At 51.8% G+C, this 15,967-nt stretch overlaps 1 protein-coding gene across 3 annotated transcripts in view; it reads left to right on the plus strand.

Moving 5' to 3' along the window:
- URB1 (URB1 ribosome biogenesis homolog) overlaps positions 1–15,967 on the plus strand; it is a 62,385-nt gene that overhangs the window by 26,610 nt on the left and 19,808 nt on the right. For all 3 annotated transcript variants that reach the window (XM_010956838.3, XM_074360664.1, XM_074360662.1), the window contains 12 exons: positions 680–799; positions 2,273–2,389; positions 2,844–2,982; positions 3,780–3,950; positions 4,970–5,163; positions 5,490–5,720; positions 6,382–6,561; positions 8,040–8,892; positions 9,839–10,040; positions 10,703–10,886; positions 13,218–13,276; positions 14,954–15,147. In XM_010956838.3, the coding sequence (XP_010955140.3) occupies positions 680–799; positions 2,273–2,389; positions 2,844–2,982; positions 3,780–3,950; positions 4,970–5,163; positions 5,490–5,720; positions 6,382–6,561; positions 8,040–8,892; positions 9,839–10,040; positions 10,703–10,886; positions 13,218–13,276; positions 14,954–15,147 (2,644 nt within the window). The remainder of the gene's footprint in view (positions 1–679; positions 800–2,272; positions 2,390–2,843; positions 2,983–3,779; positions 3,951–4,969; positions 5,164–5,489; positions 5,721–6,381; positions 6,562–8,039; positions 8,893–9,838; positions 10,041–10,702; positions 10,887–13,217; positions 13,277–14,953; positions 15,148–15,967) is intronic.

Below are 15,967 nucleotides of genomic sequence, written 5' to 3' on the forward strand. Positions count from 1 at the left end.
CCCCTTGTCTCACCTTCTGCTTATAAGATGGGTCTGCTGGCTTTGTGAACGCCGGCCCTTCACATGTTGGGGTCAGGGCTTTGGGGAGACACAGACACAGCGGGGTCTGGGCTGGGAATCTGGAGCTTCACACATTCTAAGCCCAGAAGCCTTTGTTAAGAGGCTTAATTACGTATAAGGGACTGATTATATCAGCAGCGGCCTCCTGCTGAAATGTGGCGAGTGCTGTGTTTGACGGAGTCAGGCCACCCTGGGGTGGTCTGTTTCTCCACAGCCACCAGCCTGGCCCCGTCTGCACCAGGACTCCTGCGGCTTGAGTCCCACCTCAGCTGTTGAACAGCCTGTTGCCTCCTTGTGCCTCAGCGTCCACACGTGTGAAATGGGGTAACAGCGCCCCCCTCAGGCTGGTTGGGAATATAGAGAAAATGTGTGAGAAGCACCTGAGGAGGCCTGTGCTTCCTGCTGGTACTCTGTTATCACTCCAGCTGCTGTCGGGGTGCTGGGTGGGCTCCCTAACTTCTGGGGTTCCTCAGTAAAATCCTGGCAGCCTTGCTGAGTTGTGGTTAAAATGAGATGAGACAGGAGGCTGGGAAGGATACCGGGCCTGCAGGACCTGTTTGCTCACCAAACAACGGCCTCTGTTACATTTATAATAAATATCCTATCATTCAAACTCCAGGAAGGCCCAGATGCAGAAATTATTGGAGGAAAACGATCCGTGTTTTACTTACTGATGAAAATGTTTGTGACCAGTAGCCATTCACAACTCAAGTCATCGACCAAACTCCTGATCGTGAAGGTGAGCGCTTTCTTCCAGTTCCTTGTTCTGAGAAGCGTTTGGCACAGTCTTCCTTATAGTGGGTGCTTAGTCAGTCACCAGTTGTTGAATTCAGGGATGGATTAGGACTGTTACAATTTAAAAATAGAAGGTTTTATGGTAATTATTACTTTTTCTGTCTTAACCTGGCTGTGTTCCCAGAGGCAGCCTGGTGAAATGGGAAAAGCATGCCCGTTGAAGTCCTGTCCCTAGGTTTGAGTCCTGGTTCTGCCACTTCTGGGTGGCACTGAACAAGTTGCTTGGCCTCTCTGAGTTTAGTTTTCTCCTGGTCAGTGGGAACAATAAAGCCGCAGGATTACAGAGGAGATTACACGTGATCAAGTAGTAGGCCACGCCTGGCGCATTCGGGGCTCAGTAAGCAGATTTCGGCCCTCGGGGAGCTGTTCTGATAGGCGGCGCCCCTTCCCTCGGCCCCAGACTCAGCCTTCTCCAGGCGTCGGCCTCTTGACCTTGCCCATCACCCACCGCATGGGTGCCACTGAAGTCGGCAGGAAGGAACGAGGACCTTGACTGTTGGCTTCGCTTCCTTCTTGCTCTTGAACTCGTTCCAGGGCTGTGTCAGTTCTTGCTGCAGCAGCAGGAAATCCAGTTCCTTGGTCTGCTGTGTAGCAGGCACCTTGGGGATGCTGCAGAAATCACATTCACCGGTTTTAAGGTGCAGACATTTTACCTCTCTTTGAGGTGCTGATAATCTTGCTACCCTTTAGCCTCACCTGACCTGTGTGGAGGATGTGAACGTCTCGGTCTTGACCTCTCTGAGTTGCCGTTTCCTTACAGGTTGTGGGTGTGAACTTGACCCCAGCCGGGCTTCGTGGTCACGTGCTACACGGGGGTGGAGTGGCACGGTCGGCTTCCCCTCGGTGCGCTCGGTGCAGGGCTCATGCCATGGGGCTGCTTGGACCCCGAGTTCTGTCATCAGGCCATTTGGGGGTGTCACTTAACCACCCCTGCCAGTGCAGGTCCAGCCTCGTAACAAGTCCTGTTCCTCTAGAGATGGCGGTGCTTCTTGCCCGAGGCTGGAGTCCTGAGGGGCCACGTTGAGATGGTGCAACGTGACCTGTTCCCTGTCTCAGACACTTTCACACTGGCCGGGGATTGAGTAGCTATGAGGAGTGAGTCATGCACATTTACCTGGGTCTTTGTGGAAATCAGACTTCTAAGCAGCAGCTGGATTCTTTCCCTTTTTATTATTTAGGGAAGTGGAAGGAAAGGGATCAGCGGCTGCAGAACAAGGGATTCTGTTCTCCTTGATCGAGCCCCGAGTGACCGCTTTTCCTTGTGTTCTCGGCCATGGCAGTATGGTTTTGAAGCCGAGCTTTAAAATTGGTTGGAACTTCGCGCCCCTCTGTGCCCCTGGGGTCTCTGCGTTGTGCTGCGGCTCCCCCAGAAGGCAGGTTCCACACTCACTTTTCACCGGTGTCTGCCTCCCGACAGATCCTGCGGGACACGGGGGTGTTTGAACACACCTGGAAGGAGCTGGAGCTGTGGCTGGAGCACTTAGATGACACCGCAGAGGAGAGAAAAGAAGCTGTGATTCAATTTTTGGAACGTGTAAGCGCGTATTTCCCTATAAAGGAGCACGTTCAGGACAGCATACTAAGTGATCCGCAGTATAACTAAGGCATTTTTCATGCACCGGAGCCAAAAGGCCTCTCTTTCTGGCTCACTTCCTAATTTTTGCTGAGATGTCAGAACCTACTTAGTTTTAGAATCTGTAAAATGGGAATATATTACTGTGTGCTGTTTAATTCCCTTTTGGGAATTTGTCTTTGCAGGCAGGAATAGTGATACGCTAAAAGTGGAATTAAAAGCAGTGGTTTAAATGAAAAAGGTATTTTTCTAAATTCTACGACAAAACGTTAAAAGAAAAAGACTTTGCAGAAGAAGTATTGTACTTATGCAGGCCTGTTAAGATTTTAGCTCTTCCCTTTATTTTACCAGTGACATTGTAGGGCATTTTTCACTTCACGTGAAAGTATTTCCCACTTGGCTCTTTAATGCTCAGGTTCTCCTGACGCTGGTGGCGAATCCCTATTCATACACAGACAAGGCTTCCGACTTTGTGCAGGAAGCCAGCACCCTGCAGGCCACCATGACGAAGCAGGACGCCGATGATGTCAGCATTCCCGTCTCCCACATTGACGGTGGGTGCCACTCCCTGCCCCTCCTTGGCTTCTGAAGAGCCAGCCAAGGTGGCATATTAGAGACAAAACAAGAATCACGCTGAAGCCTTGTGCAGAGTGCAGACATCCCATTTCTTTGTGTCAGAGATCAGCTTCCCCTGGAAACGAAAACCTTATTTGTTTATGTAACAGGAAGTGTGTGCTGGGCTTGTTGGCTGGGTTTTTATTTGTCCAGTGTTTGACCTTGCTCTGGGTGCTGGTCTAAGCCCTACAAATCTTAACTCATGTGACCTCATAAACAACCCTAAGTGGGGGATATGTCCTCATTTTATATGTCGACAAGGCAGCTGAGGCACAGAGAGGTTAAGCAATCTGCTCAACCTCACACAGCTAGTATGTAGTGAAGTCAGGATTTGACTCCAGACGCTCTGGTCCTAGTCTGCACATTAACCCTTATGCTCTTCTGCTTCTCAGATTTTGGCTCATTCCCTTGAATATCCAGGTTAAAGTTCCTGGGCTTCTCAGTGTCATCTGAGGAAACTTCAGCCTGTTATCACCTGAACTGGATAAACCTGCATTTTGTTTGGCAAAGAATATGATTTTATAGGCCATGCTCTTATCTGTTTAGAATCAAACATTACATTAAGCATTTTCCCCCAAGGGAAGTTTAGCTTTTATTTTTTCCTCTTTGGACAAGTATTCTCTTGCTCATCCTTTCCTGGGGTTCCTTCTTGCTCATCCTTCCCTGGGGGTCCTTCTTGCTCATGGGGGTCCCTGGGCAGCTTTTTCCTTGGCTGGATCCCCCCTTTCTGTCTCAGATGTTCTCGACATGGTGGACGTCCTGGTGGAGGGCAGCGAAGGCTTGGACGAGGAAATTGGATTCTCACTGAGTGAAGACATGATCCTGCTCACGTTCCCGTTCAGTGCTGTGGTCCCTGCAGCCCTGGAGGCCAGGAATAAGTTGCTCCTGGGGACAGAAAATGAAGCAGGTACCTGTGTTCAGTCAGGATGTGCTGGGTGCATCAGGCCAGCAGGGTCTCTGTGGGGTAGGAGGTGGGATTCCAGGGGCTCTGGAAATAATTGCTGGAAAACCAAGGTATCAAGGGTTCAGACTCACCCACGTGATGGCTACACAGCTGGTGGAACTAAGTGTTTAGGGGTAGGAATCTGGAGGCAGGCCAGGCTGTTGGGAAGGGGGTCATTTGACAGATGAGTCTGAAATACTGTGTTTGCGTGGCTGCACAGATACCTGCTGTAACACTGATGTTTTCTCTTCAGTATTTATTCTTGATGTCTTAATGCTAAGGTATGAGTCCTTCATCCTTACTGGGTATCCAAGCAACGCAGACCCAAGGAAGCACTCACAGATCACAGTGGTGTAATTAGTCAGGATTGCTCAGGCTTTGCTGCAGTAACAGATAAGCCCCAAAACATCGGGGGTTTAATAAGTAAAGGTCTCTTTCTTGATCTTGTCGGAGTTCCGGACAGGTTAGGTTGCTCTCCTGGGTGGCTGTCCTCCAGAAGGTAGCTCAGGGATCCAGGCTGCTCGTGTCTTGTAGCTGTGCCATCTCAACATATGGCTCGAGGGTCACTGTGGAAGGGTTGATAGTGGACAGTCAAGCAGGGTGTTCTGTCCGGGCCTGGGAGTTGCTAAACCAGTCCTGTGGTCCCAGCGTGACTGCTTGTGTTCCAAGGAAGAGGAAATAGATTGGTTGGCACTAAGCAGGTTGCAGTCCTGGGTGGCTTTGGCCTCACCTCTTCTATACCTGGGTCTCTACTTATGGGCCTCAGCATCTGAAGTCTGACTGTGTGCTGTATGTTTAATAAAATGAAGCCTGGTATGGTCTACAGTGGTCAGACCTGCCTTTCGGTGTGGTTATGTGATCCCTTGTGGAGTTAGTTGTTGGGGGTTTTTCTGGGTCTGGAATGTATGTGGGAGTTGTTACTGATGGATCACAGAAGGGCGGTCCCAGCAAGCATCTCCCCGCCGTGCCTCCCTCCCCTGCAGGAGACAGCATCGTGGCATATCTGACGGGGGTGCTGACGGATCTCCTCCACACCCAGAGAGACCCGCTGGCTCTGTGTCTTCTGCTTCAGTCTTACGACAGATTGGAGCCTCCAGTCCCACCTTGCTGCCGCCAGCTGTCCTGGTTCAGCCGATATTACAGCCGCTGGATCCCAGAGCCGGCCCGAGAGGCCTTGGTGAGCTGGGGCAGCCACCGCTTCTGGGAAAACCAGGCCTTTCTTTCCCTGGAAAACCCAGAGGTCTCTCCCTGCGGGTTGCAGCGGTGTGTGGAAACCTCCCCGATTCAGTGCCCTCACGTGAACACACACTAGGAAAATGTGTGTCACTGAAAATGTTGGGACTTGAATAAAATGCCGCAGGGTCACATATTTTTCAGCATCAGTAGGAGGTTTCTGTGAACTAGGCCTCTGTGTGTCGCCCGTCCCTGTTTCAGTGCATTGGGCCCCTTTGCCCTCTCTGCTGATCTGTTTTTCCTCTTCTCGGCCTCTGCTGTCTCCCCCAGCCGCTGCAGACGTCTGGCAGCCCTGCCCCGCCAGGACCCCCGGACCCCTCCTTTGCCGCCCTGCTGCAGGCGGCCTACATGGGTGAGGAATCGGGCCCGCTCCAGCTCCTGGACGAGGCGGTTCAGGCACAGCTGCAGGCCGCCCTCCTGCGCCTCCCAATGCACCAGGTCCTGCGCTCGGCCAAACACCTACTGCTCTACGTCAGGAGCACCGTGGAGAACTTCGGCCAGGTCAGCGCTGCCCCCGCTCCCCTGCGGCCCCCACGTGCTCCCCTGTCCCTGCCTACAGAGAACATGGCCTCTTGCAAGCGGCGGTGTTGATGGAGTCTAGGGACCCCATTGTCACCCCATTTGTTCCACACGTGGGGAGGGCGGTGGCCTGCTGCGTGGGTCCCCGGGCAGGCCTGCAGTGTAGGGGCTTGGCCACTCTGCTGGTCCAGCGCCCTTCCTTCCTGAAGCAGAAGCAGGCTGTGCACCTGCTTTCTCCAGGCCTTAGGTGCAGACCCGGCGGACCTCAGACTGGGAGTCAGGTGCGGCCGAACTCTGTCACTGGGGCAGCCGAGTCAGGATGGGGCCCTTCCCCTCTCTCCTGCAAGTTTTAATTCAGAAGTTCATTGCTGAGTCTTCTGTCCCTGGTGTGGTTTACAGAATTTTAGTTTAGGTCTTCAGGTGGGCCTTTTTCCCTTTTCCTCATTTTGGTCAAAATACACCTGTGTGTTTCATCAAGAGGACATGTCTTATTAAGAAATGACTTTGAGGTTGTTGGCATTTATGGGGAGTGGCCACTTCAGCCTATCTCCCTCCTTGATTCTCGTTTCTGGCACCTTCTGGCCCCGAGGAACCTGCTATCACTGTTCTGGTGACTGTCAGCTCTTCCGTCTCGTCCTCACAGCTGGGCAAAAGCACAGGGCCTCCCCTGCTGCAGTTCCTCCTGGATCTCCTCAGGCGCCTGGTTGTCCACTGTGAGCAGCTGGACGCCCAGAACCAGCAGAAGTGCCAGGCGGCCCAGGCCGAGTCCGACCTCTTTTTGGACATGGAGTCCATGGCCTTGCTGGAGTTGGCCAATGACAAGGTAGGGCCACCCTTCTTCCCCAGGTCTCCTTCCTGGTGGCCTTTTCCTGCAAGGTCACAGACACAGGCTTTCCCTCCATCCTGGTTAAAAACAAATGCATGTTCGTTGCAGGAAAATAGGGAGATGCAGAGAACTCTAGAGGAGACACTGAAAACCACCCGTGACTCCCCACCCCGAGATAAGCACGGTTGCCTTTGGGCATCCGTATTTGCAGGCACTTCTCTCCGCTCACACTTGCCCTCCTGCGAGCACTTCTCCCTCCCACTGTGTGCTGTGAGCATCTCGAGAACTCGGCCTGCGTGTTTTCCTTTTAAAGAGTTGCAGCCTGAGTGGAGTAAAGGCCGGGCAGTGGATGGGGCCCTCGGTTGTAAACACACACAGTGAGTGCACTGTGCGGAGAGGCGTGAGCCCTCCTCTTTGCTGTTAGTCTTGTGAGGCAGGCTCTTCAGTTGGGGCCAGGCCGAACCTTTCCCACCACTTGCCATCTGACCTGTTGTACTGGGTCCAGGAGGCAGGCATGCCCCGCATTTCACAGTGCAGTGCACGCCTCCCTCCTTTGATCTCCATGGGGGCTCCGGGGGTGTTGCTGGGGCAGGACCACCTTAACGTCGTCTGTCAGCGTGCTCCTAATGTGCGCTTTTCTGTTTTTATTTGACGAAGCTCAATTGGAAAGTGTGATATGCTTCTCTTTCCTTCCCTCGAGAGTAAACGAGGAAAGGATGGTTATTCCCATCCCTGGAGCTGGGGTGACCTCGTGGGCTAGGTGTCATGTTCAGTGAGGCTGCATCAAGTTCTGATCCAGCAAGGGCTCTCAGCCCTTTTCTGCTCAGTGGTTTAAACTAGTCTCAGGGTCAGAGCTAGTTCCTGGGGAGGGTCACTCGGTGGGGGTCACTCGGTGGGGGTCACTCGCAGCCCAGTCTTCTTCTGAAAGTGGATGCAGGATGAGCTTCAGTTCTGGATAGTGGGCATTCATAGCAGTTTAACTCCTACCCGTCTTCCCCAGCCACGGGGTCTCCTAAGCCGAGGCCGCCCTGTCCAAGTTGCCAGGTGATACCCACAACCCTCCACCAGATCTATTTAGGCTGGTAGGCCTGCTGGGGAGAAACCAGATGACTGATCTTAATCCCATATTGGTGTTTCTGCATGGCTGGAGCCTTGAACGAGTGATGGTGGAGAGCAGTTTTGCTGCACAGCAAATTCATTTGGGCTCCATTTATCAGATACCTGCTGGTCTGGGTGGGGCACTGACCAAGTCACAGTTCAGCCCTTGTGGTCATCCAGGGGAGGAGGTGCGTTACAGTTGGGTAACGGCTCTGACTGGGCTCGGGTGCCTCGTGCACCCCTAAGAGAGGCATGGAAACATGGGCTTGAGGATGCACCGGCTTAGGAAAGTTGTCTTCTGCTCTTCGTCCTGCCGCTGCCTGCTCTTAGCTGGCTGGGGCCGTGGGTGAAGTCCGGGCTTTGTCACTGTGTTTCAGACTCTGGAGGAGGTGCTCGGGGCCATCCTCAGACATCCCACACTGGAGGGCTGGTACCTGGCCCTGGAGCGGCAGGCCCTCCCTCCGCACACCCTCAGCCCCATCCTCGTGAAGCTCCTGGCAGCCCATCTCAGCAGAGGAGTCCTTCAGCTGCTGGTGGCCAGTGCCCCAATCCTCCAGGGCATCGGTCAGCTGGGCCTCCTGGCCAGGTACTCGGAAGCCATCACCCAGAGCGTCCTCAGAGAGCTGCGAAACCGGAGGGCGGGCTCAGCCTCAATGACGCCAAAGACCCTTCCTCAGCTTGAAGCCCTGCAGGGGCTGCATCCGTACATGGAGGGTAACCAGCTCCGGGAGGTCACCCTGGCCCTGCTGAGCCTGCCGGTGGCCCACCTGGTGGCCCAGCGACCTGCCAAGTCCCCCAAGGAGAGACGGCTGAGCGCTCTTGGGAGGGCGCTGGTCCAGCTGTTGACCAGCAGCCCCCGGGATCAGCTGCAGAGCAGCGAGCTCCTCTGGGCCTCCGAGTACGTGAGGGGCCTGGGGGCCCTGCTTCCCACGCTGGCCGTGGACGAGCTGGACGCTGTGCTCCTCCACGCACTGCAGAGAGAGCCCATGCTGGCCTCTGTGGTTGGAGTCGACCTGCTGGACTACTGCCTGGCCCGGCGGACGCAGGCGGCCCTGGGCGCGGCGGCCCTGCTCCTGCAGCGGAGCTGCACCCACCTGCTGCGGTTTGAGCGCTGGTGCGGGCAGCCCGGTGTGGGGCGCTGCCTGCGGGAGGCCCCGGATGACCTCCTCCCCGTCATCAACGTGTACCTCCAGTGCCGGGCTCGGGGACCCTTCACGCGCCCCGCAGGAGGTATGGGAAGGGATGGCCGGGCGGGCAGCCGGGGGACGTGAGAGCACAGGTCCAGTCTTAAGCCCGGGAACCTCACGTTCCTCACCGTGCTTTTGTTCTGTTTCCCCTCTGGTGTCTGACTCGGCTCTGGAGGTGGGGAAGGATGGGGAAATTTCAACATCCTTCCCCAGACCCCAGACTCCTGACCCTCTGGCCTGAGGTGTTGCCCCGTGCTGCCGTCTACTCGGAGTTACCCACAGGGAGCTGGGGTGGGTGGGGGGCGGGAGATGAGGGGGCAGTAGCTGCAGCCACTGGGGGCCAAGGAGGGAGCCGCCCGGGGCTGGGTCTCGTCAGGTTGAGGAGTCATTGGGTGACGGTCCTTTGAAGCGGTGGTGAGGCGGTGCTGAGCCAAGGCAGCCTGGGCCTCGCTCTCTTCTCTCTCTACCAGTCTGGTTTCAGATCGGAGGCACTTTGTGATCACCTTGAACTTGAATTGTCTTGTGTATGAATGAGTTCTCAGTCACTGCTTTGTCTCTGTGCGGCCTAGCTTTGCATGGATGACAGATGTTAAATTTTAAAAAATAAGAGCCCCCACAGAAGCAAGCCTTCCAGTGGGTTGTTCTCGGTGCCCCCTCCTGTTCCCAAGTGAGCTCAGGACTAGAAGGCTCACCGTCTGGTCATGACCTTGAGCTAGGGGCCCACTGGGTCGAACCGTCCCTGTCAGGGTTGAGTGACGAGAGGTATCAGTGGCGTGCTGGTGAATGTTTAAGACCTGGCTCTTAGGGGAGAAAGATTTGTAGCATTTACCAATTTCCATGGTGTTATTACACCTGTCATGGCCAATTTCAAGCTACTAGTGTGACATCACCCACGTGACAAGACCCCTGAAATCCAGCCACCAGCTCACATGAGCGGGTTCTAGCGCTCCGCAGTGATGGACTTCCCCTCCTGTTTGTCTCCGCCCCAGTGTCCTCTGCTGTCATTCCTGTCTTGAGGAAGGCCCTGTGGCGGCAGCTGCAGACCAGGCTGCTGAGTGCTGATGGGCCCCCAGAGTCTGGGCTGCATCAGGAGATCCTGGCCCAGCTGGTCCCATTTGCAAGAGCCAAGGACCTCCGTGTTCTCATGGACCATTTGCCCAGCTTGCTTCGGGCTCCAGGCAGTCACAAGAGGTATGAAGGCTTCGATGGTCTGGCTTTCCCATCTCAGAGTCACTTCCCCCTGTCGTGTTTATAAAGCAGTGAAAATTGCAGTGTTGCTGTTGCCTTAGTTGGTGAGAACAGTTCTGTAAGAACTCTTCCAGCATCCTGGCTAGAGTGAGTTCATCTCCGCAGGTGGATGGCTCCAATTCCCTTAGAGCCGTGATTCTCAACCAGGGGTGATTTTGCCCACTCCAGGGAACAGTTGGCAATGTCTGAAATTTTTTGTCATGATTTGGACGTAGGGGGAGGGTGTTGCTTCTGGCTTCTAGAGGGTAGAGGCCAGGGTGCGTCTAAATATCCTGTAATGCAGAGGACAGCCCTCGTCCCCCTCAAGAAAGAATCATTTGGCTCCAAATGTCAGTAGGGCCGAGGTTGTGATTGCCTGATTTAGACCAAGTTGTATCCTTTTTCTGGTGTGCTGATGTGTTTCCCCTAGTCGTAAAAATTCTGGTACGTCTTTGATGTTTGAGGAAAGGGCAGAGGAGGCCTGTGATTTCTGTGCTTGGGTAGCGTCGGTACCAGGACTCAGGGCACCTGTCTTATGTGGCCCATTGCAATGCTGGGTTATATTTCAAGCTAGAGGGGTTGAGGCCATGCCTGCCTCTAACTGTGACTGCTGTCTTCTGCTACAGTTGGATGGTGGCCGACTCCATCTCAGCCGTCCTGGAAGAGTCAGCAGAAGAGCTGTGTGCCTGGAAAAAGACTCTGCTGGAGGCCTGTGTGCAGTGGCTGGTCGAGGCCTTCGGTGGCGGCCAGCAAGACGACGGCACCCAGGACCAAGAGAAGCAGATGCTGCTGAGATTAAACGAGCTATTGGTAGGTGTCTTATCAGAGGCCCTAGTTGGATTTTTAAGGGGAAGAGTGTGCTAGAAAAACCGAGGTTTACAGGTACATTCCAAGCCAGGTGGCATGACTTGGACCTGGCGGCCAGTGGGAGGGGCTGTGTCCAGGAGGCGGAGCCGCAGGTGGAGGGCGAACTCTGAACTGACAGGCCATCGTTACCAGGGACAGATGTAGGAATTTGTCAGGACACCTTTTGTTGCCTCTCCTGAGATGGTTGTAGAGTTTTGGTTTTGTTCAGACTGTTAATGAGGTGAATTATATTAATCGATCTTTGAATGTCAAACCACCCTTGCTTTCCCTGGTTAAACCTATGTGGTCTTGATATATTATCATCTTTATATATTGTTGGATTTGATATGCTGATGTTTTATTAAGAATTTTTGTGTCTGTGTGCATGAGGGATATGAGTTTATAATTTTATATTCTTGAAATGTCCTAGTCTGGCTTTAGGACCAGGTTATACTGGCCTCAGAATGAGTTAAGAAGAGTTTCACTGGGTGTAAAATTCCAGGTTAACAGTGGTGGTTTTCTTTCGGGACCTTAAAGACATTGCTTTACTGTCTCCTGGGGCACATTGTTTCTGATAAGAAATCTCTCGTTCTTACCTGTTTCTCTGTACATCACGTCTTTTTTCTCTGGCTGCTTCCAGGGCTGTTTTTCTTTACATTGCTTAGAACAGTTGGACTGTGATGTGCCTCAGGGTGGCTTTCTTAAGGTTTCCCGTGCTTTGGGTTCAGTGAGCTTCCTGGCTCTGTGAGTTTAGTGTTTTCATAGAATTCGGAAATTATTAGCTGTTTTTGGCCTTTATTCCCTTTTATTGATGCATCCTTTTTTTTTTTATGTACAAAATACTCATGTGTTTATGAATTAATGACCAAGTTAAATATGCAACTGCATATAAAAAGGGGCGTGTGTGTGTGTGTGTGTTTCTCTCCCCCATCTGCTCACTCTCCTCTGGAGCAGCTGGGTGACGCTGGTGCAGGGGTGGGTGCCCTTGCTGGGTGACCCGCTCCTTCCTTCTCCCCTTTATGCCTGACGCATCCTTTTTTTTTTAATGTTGTATTTTTTCACGGAAATAATGAACCTCTTGAAGGCTAGAGTGCGAGTTTTTCCTCAATGCACGGTGTAAAATTGTGTTAAGAGTCATAGAGTCTGTGACTTGTATGTAAAGAAACACTGAACCCAAGACTTAAAAGGGAATCCTGAGGAAAAGGACCCCAGGTACAAGTTAATAAACGTGCGACAAATACATTTGGGTTCTAGGTCAGTTGTAGTGCCCACGTAGTTGTGTTTAGAGACTTTATAACCAGTATTTCAGACTGAATTTGTTGTGTTACAGGTTTGTGAATTTCAGGCCTGTAGGCACCCAACGCGCCAGGACCAGGGAAAAGGAGGGACAGCCCCGAGATGTGGGGAAGCCGCGCTGTGGACGAGGGGTGCCGGGCCCGGCCGGCGGGCGTGAGGGCTGGGGCGAAGGCTGTGCTGTGCTAGGCATTTGTGTTCTCAGGGCCTGCCTCCCTCCTTACCCCACTTTTCTTTTTTCTTTCTCTCTCTCTCTCTCTCGCTTCTTTTCCCTCCTTTTTAACAGTCAGTTTTTAGAGCAGGTTTGGGTTCATGGCAGAATTGAGCAGAAAGTCCCAAGCTCACATAGGCCCCCGGCCCCCATCCGTGCATAGCCTCCCCACTGCCAGCATCCCAGCAGCCCTTTTCTTCAACTAAGGTGTAATTTTCATCTTGTGAAGTGCAGGGTCTTGAGTGTATAGTTTCGTGTTGATGAATACCCCTGTGCCCACACCCCTGTCCAGAAGATTTTCGTCATCCCAGGAAGTTCTCTCATGCTTTTTCCTTGTCACCCCTTCCCTCCAGAGCAGCCCCTCTTCTGATGTAACGTATCCTGTGTTTGGAGATTCTCTCCTCATCAGAGGCTGTGGACCTCTGTCGGCCCTGTTGGTGGTGCGGTGGTCTTGCCCTGGGTAGACATGCTCTTGTGAATTTAAACAGTCATGTGTGGCTGCACATGTGTGTGTTGTAAATCAGTCAGTGTTGCTCAAAATGGTGGGCAACAAAGAAAGTTACAGGACAATTTGGAACTTCTCTTTTGGTCATTTGAGGATCGTAGGTGTGCTAACAAAATGACAGAGCTATTAGTGGAAATAAAACAATTTAAAAAATCAAAGAAACCACCACATGTTTTTGTGAATTGCTTAGGTAACTGTATTCCATGTTTACTGAGGGACATTAATTTAAATTGTATGTTTTAAGCTAATTGGGATATTCCACATACACTTCTCATTTTATTCATAGAATTCACTTAATGAAGTTGATCCTGGGGCTTGGCAGAAATTTGTGAAGACCGGACTCAAGTAAGTGGAATTTATTTTCTTGGTGTGATTCAGGCAGGCGGTGAATGCCTTCGCTGGTGCAGAGCCGGCGGGGTAGCTTGTTACTAGTGTAAAGGACGTGGTGAGCAGGTGCCACTGCTGTGTTAGAGACACTGATACTGGGGAGGTTAAATGATACCTGCCCATTGATACGTGTGTGCTTTTAACAATGATGAGGGGGCAGCCTTTAAAAAATGAAATCTTTTTTAAAAGCAGAATTGTGCAGAAAATCGTATCAGCACCCAGATTTAATACATGCTGACAGTTTTCTGTTTGTCGAAATCAATTCTCTTCCCTCTTTTCGCCCAAAAGCGTCACCTTTCTGAGCCTGAGCTTTGTCATGGCCCTGTGTGTTCTCATACTTTGGGTGCTTGTTAGTATGTCTCTAAGCAATAAATAACATTGTTTAGTGTGTCTGACGTTGTATACAGATGTGCTACTTTGTGGTCTTTGCTTTGCATTCAAATGTTTTTGAGTTACCCGTGTTGATACTGGAGATCTAAGTCACTCCTTTATGCTGTCTGATGACTGTACCAGAGTTGGTTTAGCCAGCCCCCTGCTGATGGACCGCCCCTCCCATTTCTCCCGCCCTCCTCCCGCCCTTCCACTCCTGCCATGAATGGTGCAGGTCTCTCCTGGCCCACGTGCCAGGTTTTCAGTTTACTCTCCAAGGTGTTTGAGCTCACGTGACACAGTGTGGAAGATCATTTGTTAATTCATGCTCACTAGCAGTTGATATAGTCAGACCTTTTGGCAATCAGATAGTCATGAAACATTTCATTGTGCCTCTGATATTCGTTTCTCTGATTATTCATCCATTTGAGACAGAAAAATACTCAAGAAGACGAATAACTGAAGGCGGGTCAGAGGTTAATGGCAACCAAGTATTACCATCGTGAAATGAGGCATTTCTTTCAGTCTCTGGTTAATGTGTGTTTCTAGAATGTCTGCTCTGTGCTAAGTGATTCTTAACATCGTTCGCATGTGATTAAAAACTTGTTTCCTAGAGCAGGATGCTTTCATTTCTTCAGTGGGTTCTGAAGGGAGTTAAGATGAGAAAGCTTCTGAACCATTTGATGGGAGTGGCTTTTTTTTTCCCAAATTTTTTTTGTTTGTTTATTTTGGTTTTTCTGTTGTGTTCTGGGGCAGTGGTAATTAAGTTTATTTATTTATTTTAGCGGAGGTACTGGGGATTGAACCAGGACCTCGTGCGTGCTAAGCGTGCACTCTACCACTGAGCTGTACCCTCCCTGCTTGATGGGAGCTTTGAGTAGCTGAAAGGAAGGAGGGAGGGAGGCTGGCCAGCAGGGTGGGCTGGGGGCAGTGAGCATTGTCTTTATTTAGACTTGGCTGTTATGCTGCCCCCTGGCACTTCAGAGGGCTGGAAAGTTGGTGTGGCATTTGCACTGTCGAGAACAGAAGCGGGCTGCATGCAGCCCTTGCTGTGCGAAGCGCCCCCTGTGCTGGGGGTGGCTGATGGGGGGGGTGGCGGCGGGTGAGGTGCAGTGTTGGGTGGAGTCGGGATGTGGGGTGGATAAGTGTGCACTGTAAAACCCTCGCCTGGGTGGCATGTTGGAAGTCTTCCTCAATAAAACGCTGAGAAAAAGGTTTTTTATCTTTTATGATAAGCCGTTTCCCCCTTGGGTTCTTGCCTCCCAGATACCGGTATCAGGACCACGCATTTTTAAAGGCCCTCTGTGCTGCCATAGAGATCCTGTACCTTCCAGAAAACTCCATGTGCTCAAAGCTCACCCAGCTTCCGGTGGTCCACACGATGCTTACCCAGCACTCGCTGTTCCTGCCGACCCTGCTGGAGTCCGGTGAAGAGGGAAACCCAGACAGCCACGTGAAAGGTGAGCCCTTACCCCACCTCCCATCTCAGATCTATATTTTGTTTCCTGGTTTCATTGAGCTTGCTGTGCACCTAAGCTTAGCACCCACATGTTTTCAGAGCTAAGGAAGCATTGCACAAACGGTATTCAAATATTTCACTTTTGTCAAATCAAAGCTCAGATTTAAGTGTTTCCTCTAACTTAGGGTCAAACAGCAAGTGCAGACCTCTCTTCAGAGCCTGTCCTGGCTCACAGACATCATATTTAATATCCTCTTGCCAAATTATGGGCAAGTCTTAAAACTGGAAGTTAGGAGAAAGTAGGAGCGGGGTCTGACCTGAGAAAAATTGTTCAGTTACATGAAACATCTTAACGGGGTGGGTGAAACTTATCAAGGGTGAAGTGTTCGGAGGTCCCTGTGGATGGTTCACTGCCGGGGACTCTTTTAAAGCCCAGGCCTCAGCTACATCCCTAGTTAGTTCAATAAGCTTGTGCTTAGGGGTGGGGGAAGGCCACGGAGACATCAGAGGTCTGAAGGGTCCCGCCTTCTGAAGCCATGCTCTGTTAGAAACAAAATTAACACCCTGCACTGTTGGAAATCACTGCGGAGCTGGTCTGTAACAAACTGCTGAACTGGAGAGAGCCATGACCCACATTCCTGGTCCAGGCAGTAGAAGTAAGAAGGCCCCACCGTTTCAGGCGGGAGGAGATGCTAGATTTTAGCAACACAATCGTGGGGGGAAATGCTTTGGTTTTAAACTCTTTGTTGGTTTAAAATTTGGGAGGGGGCTGGAAGAGGCTGTCCGCAGTTTTGACAAAGACCTAGGAAGAGAGACGACTG

Source organism: Camelus bactrianus, chromosome 1 (assembly GCF_048773025.1).
Source record: "Camelus bactrianus isolate YW-2024 breed Bactrian camel chromosome 1, ASM4877302v1, whole genome shotgun sequence".
Taxonomy (NCBI): domain Eukaryota; kingdom Metazoa; phylum Chordata; class Mammalia; order Artiodactyla; family Camelidae; genus Camelus; species Camelus bactrianus.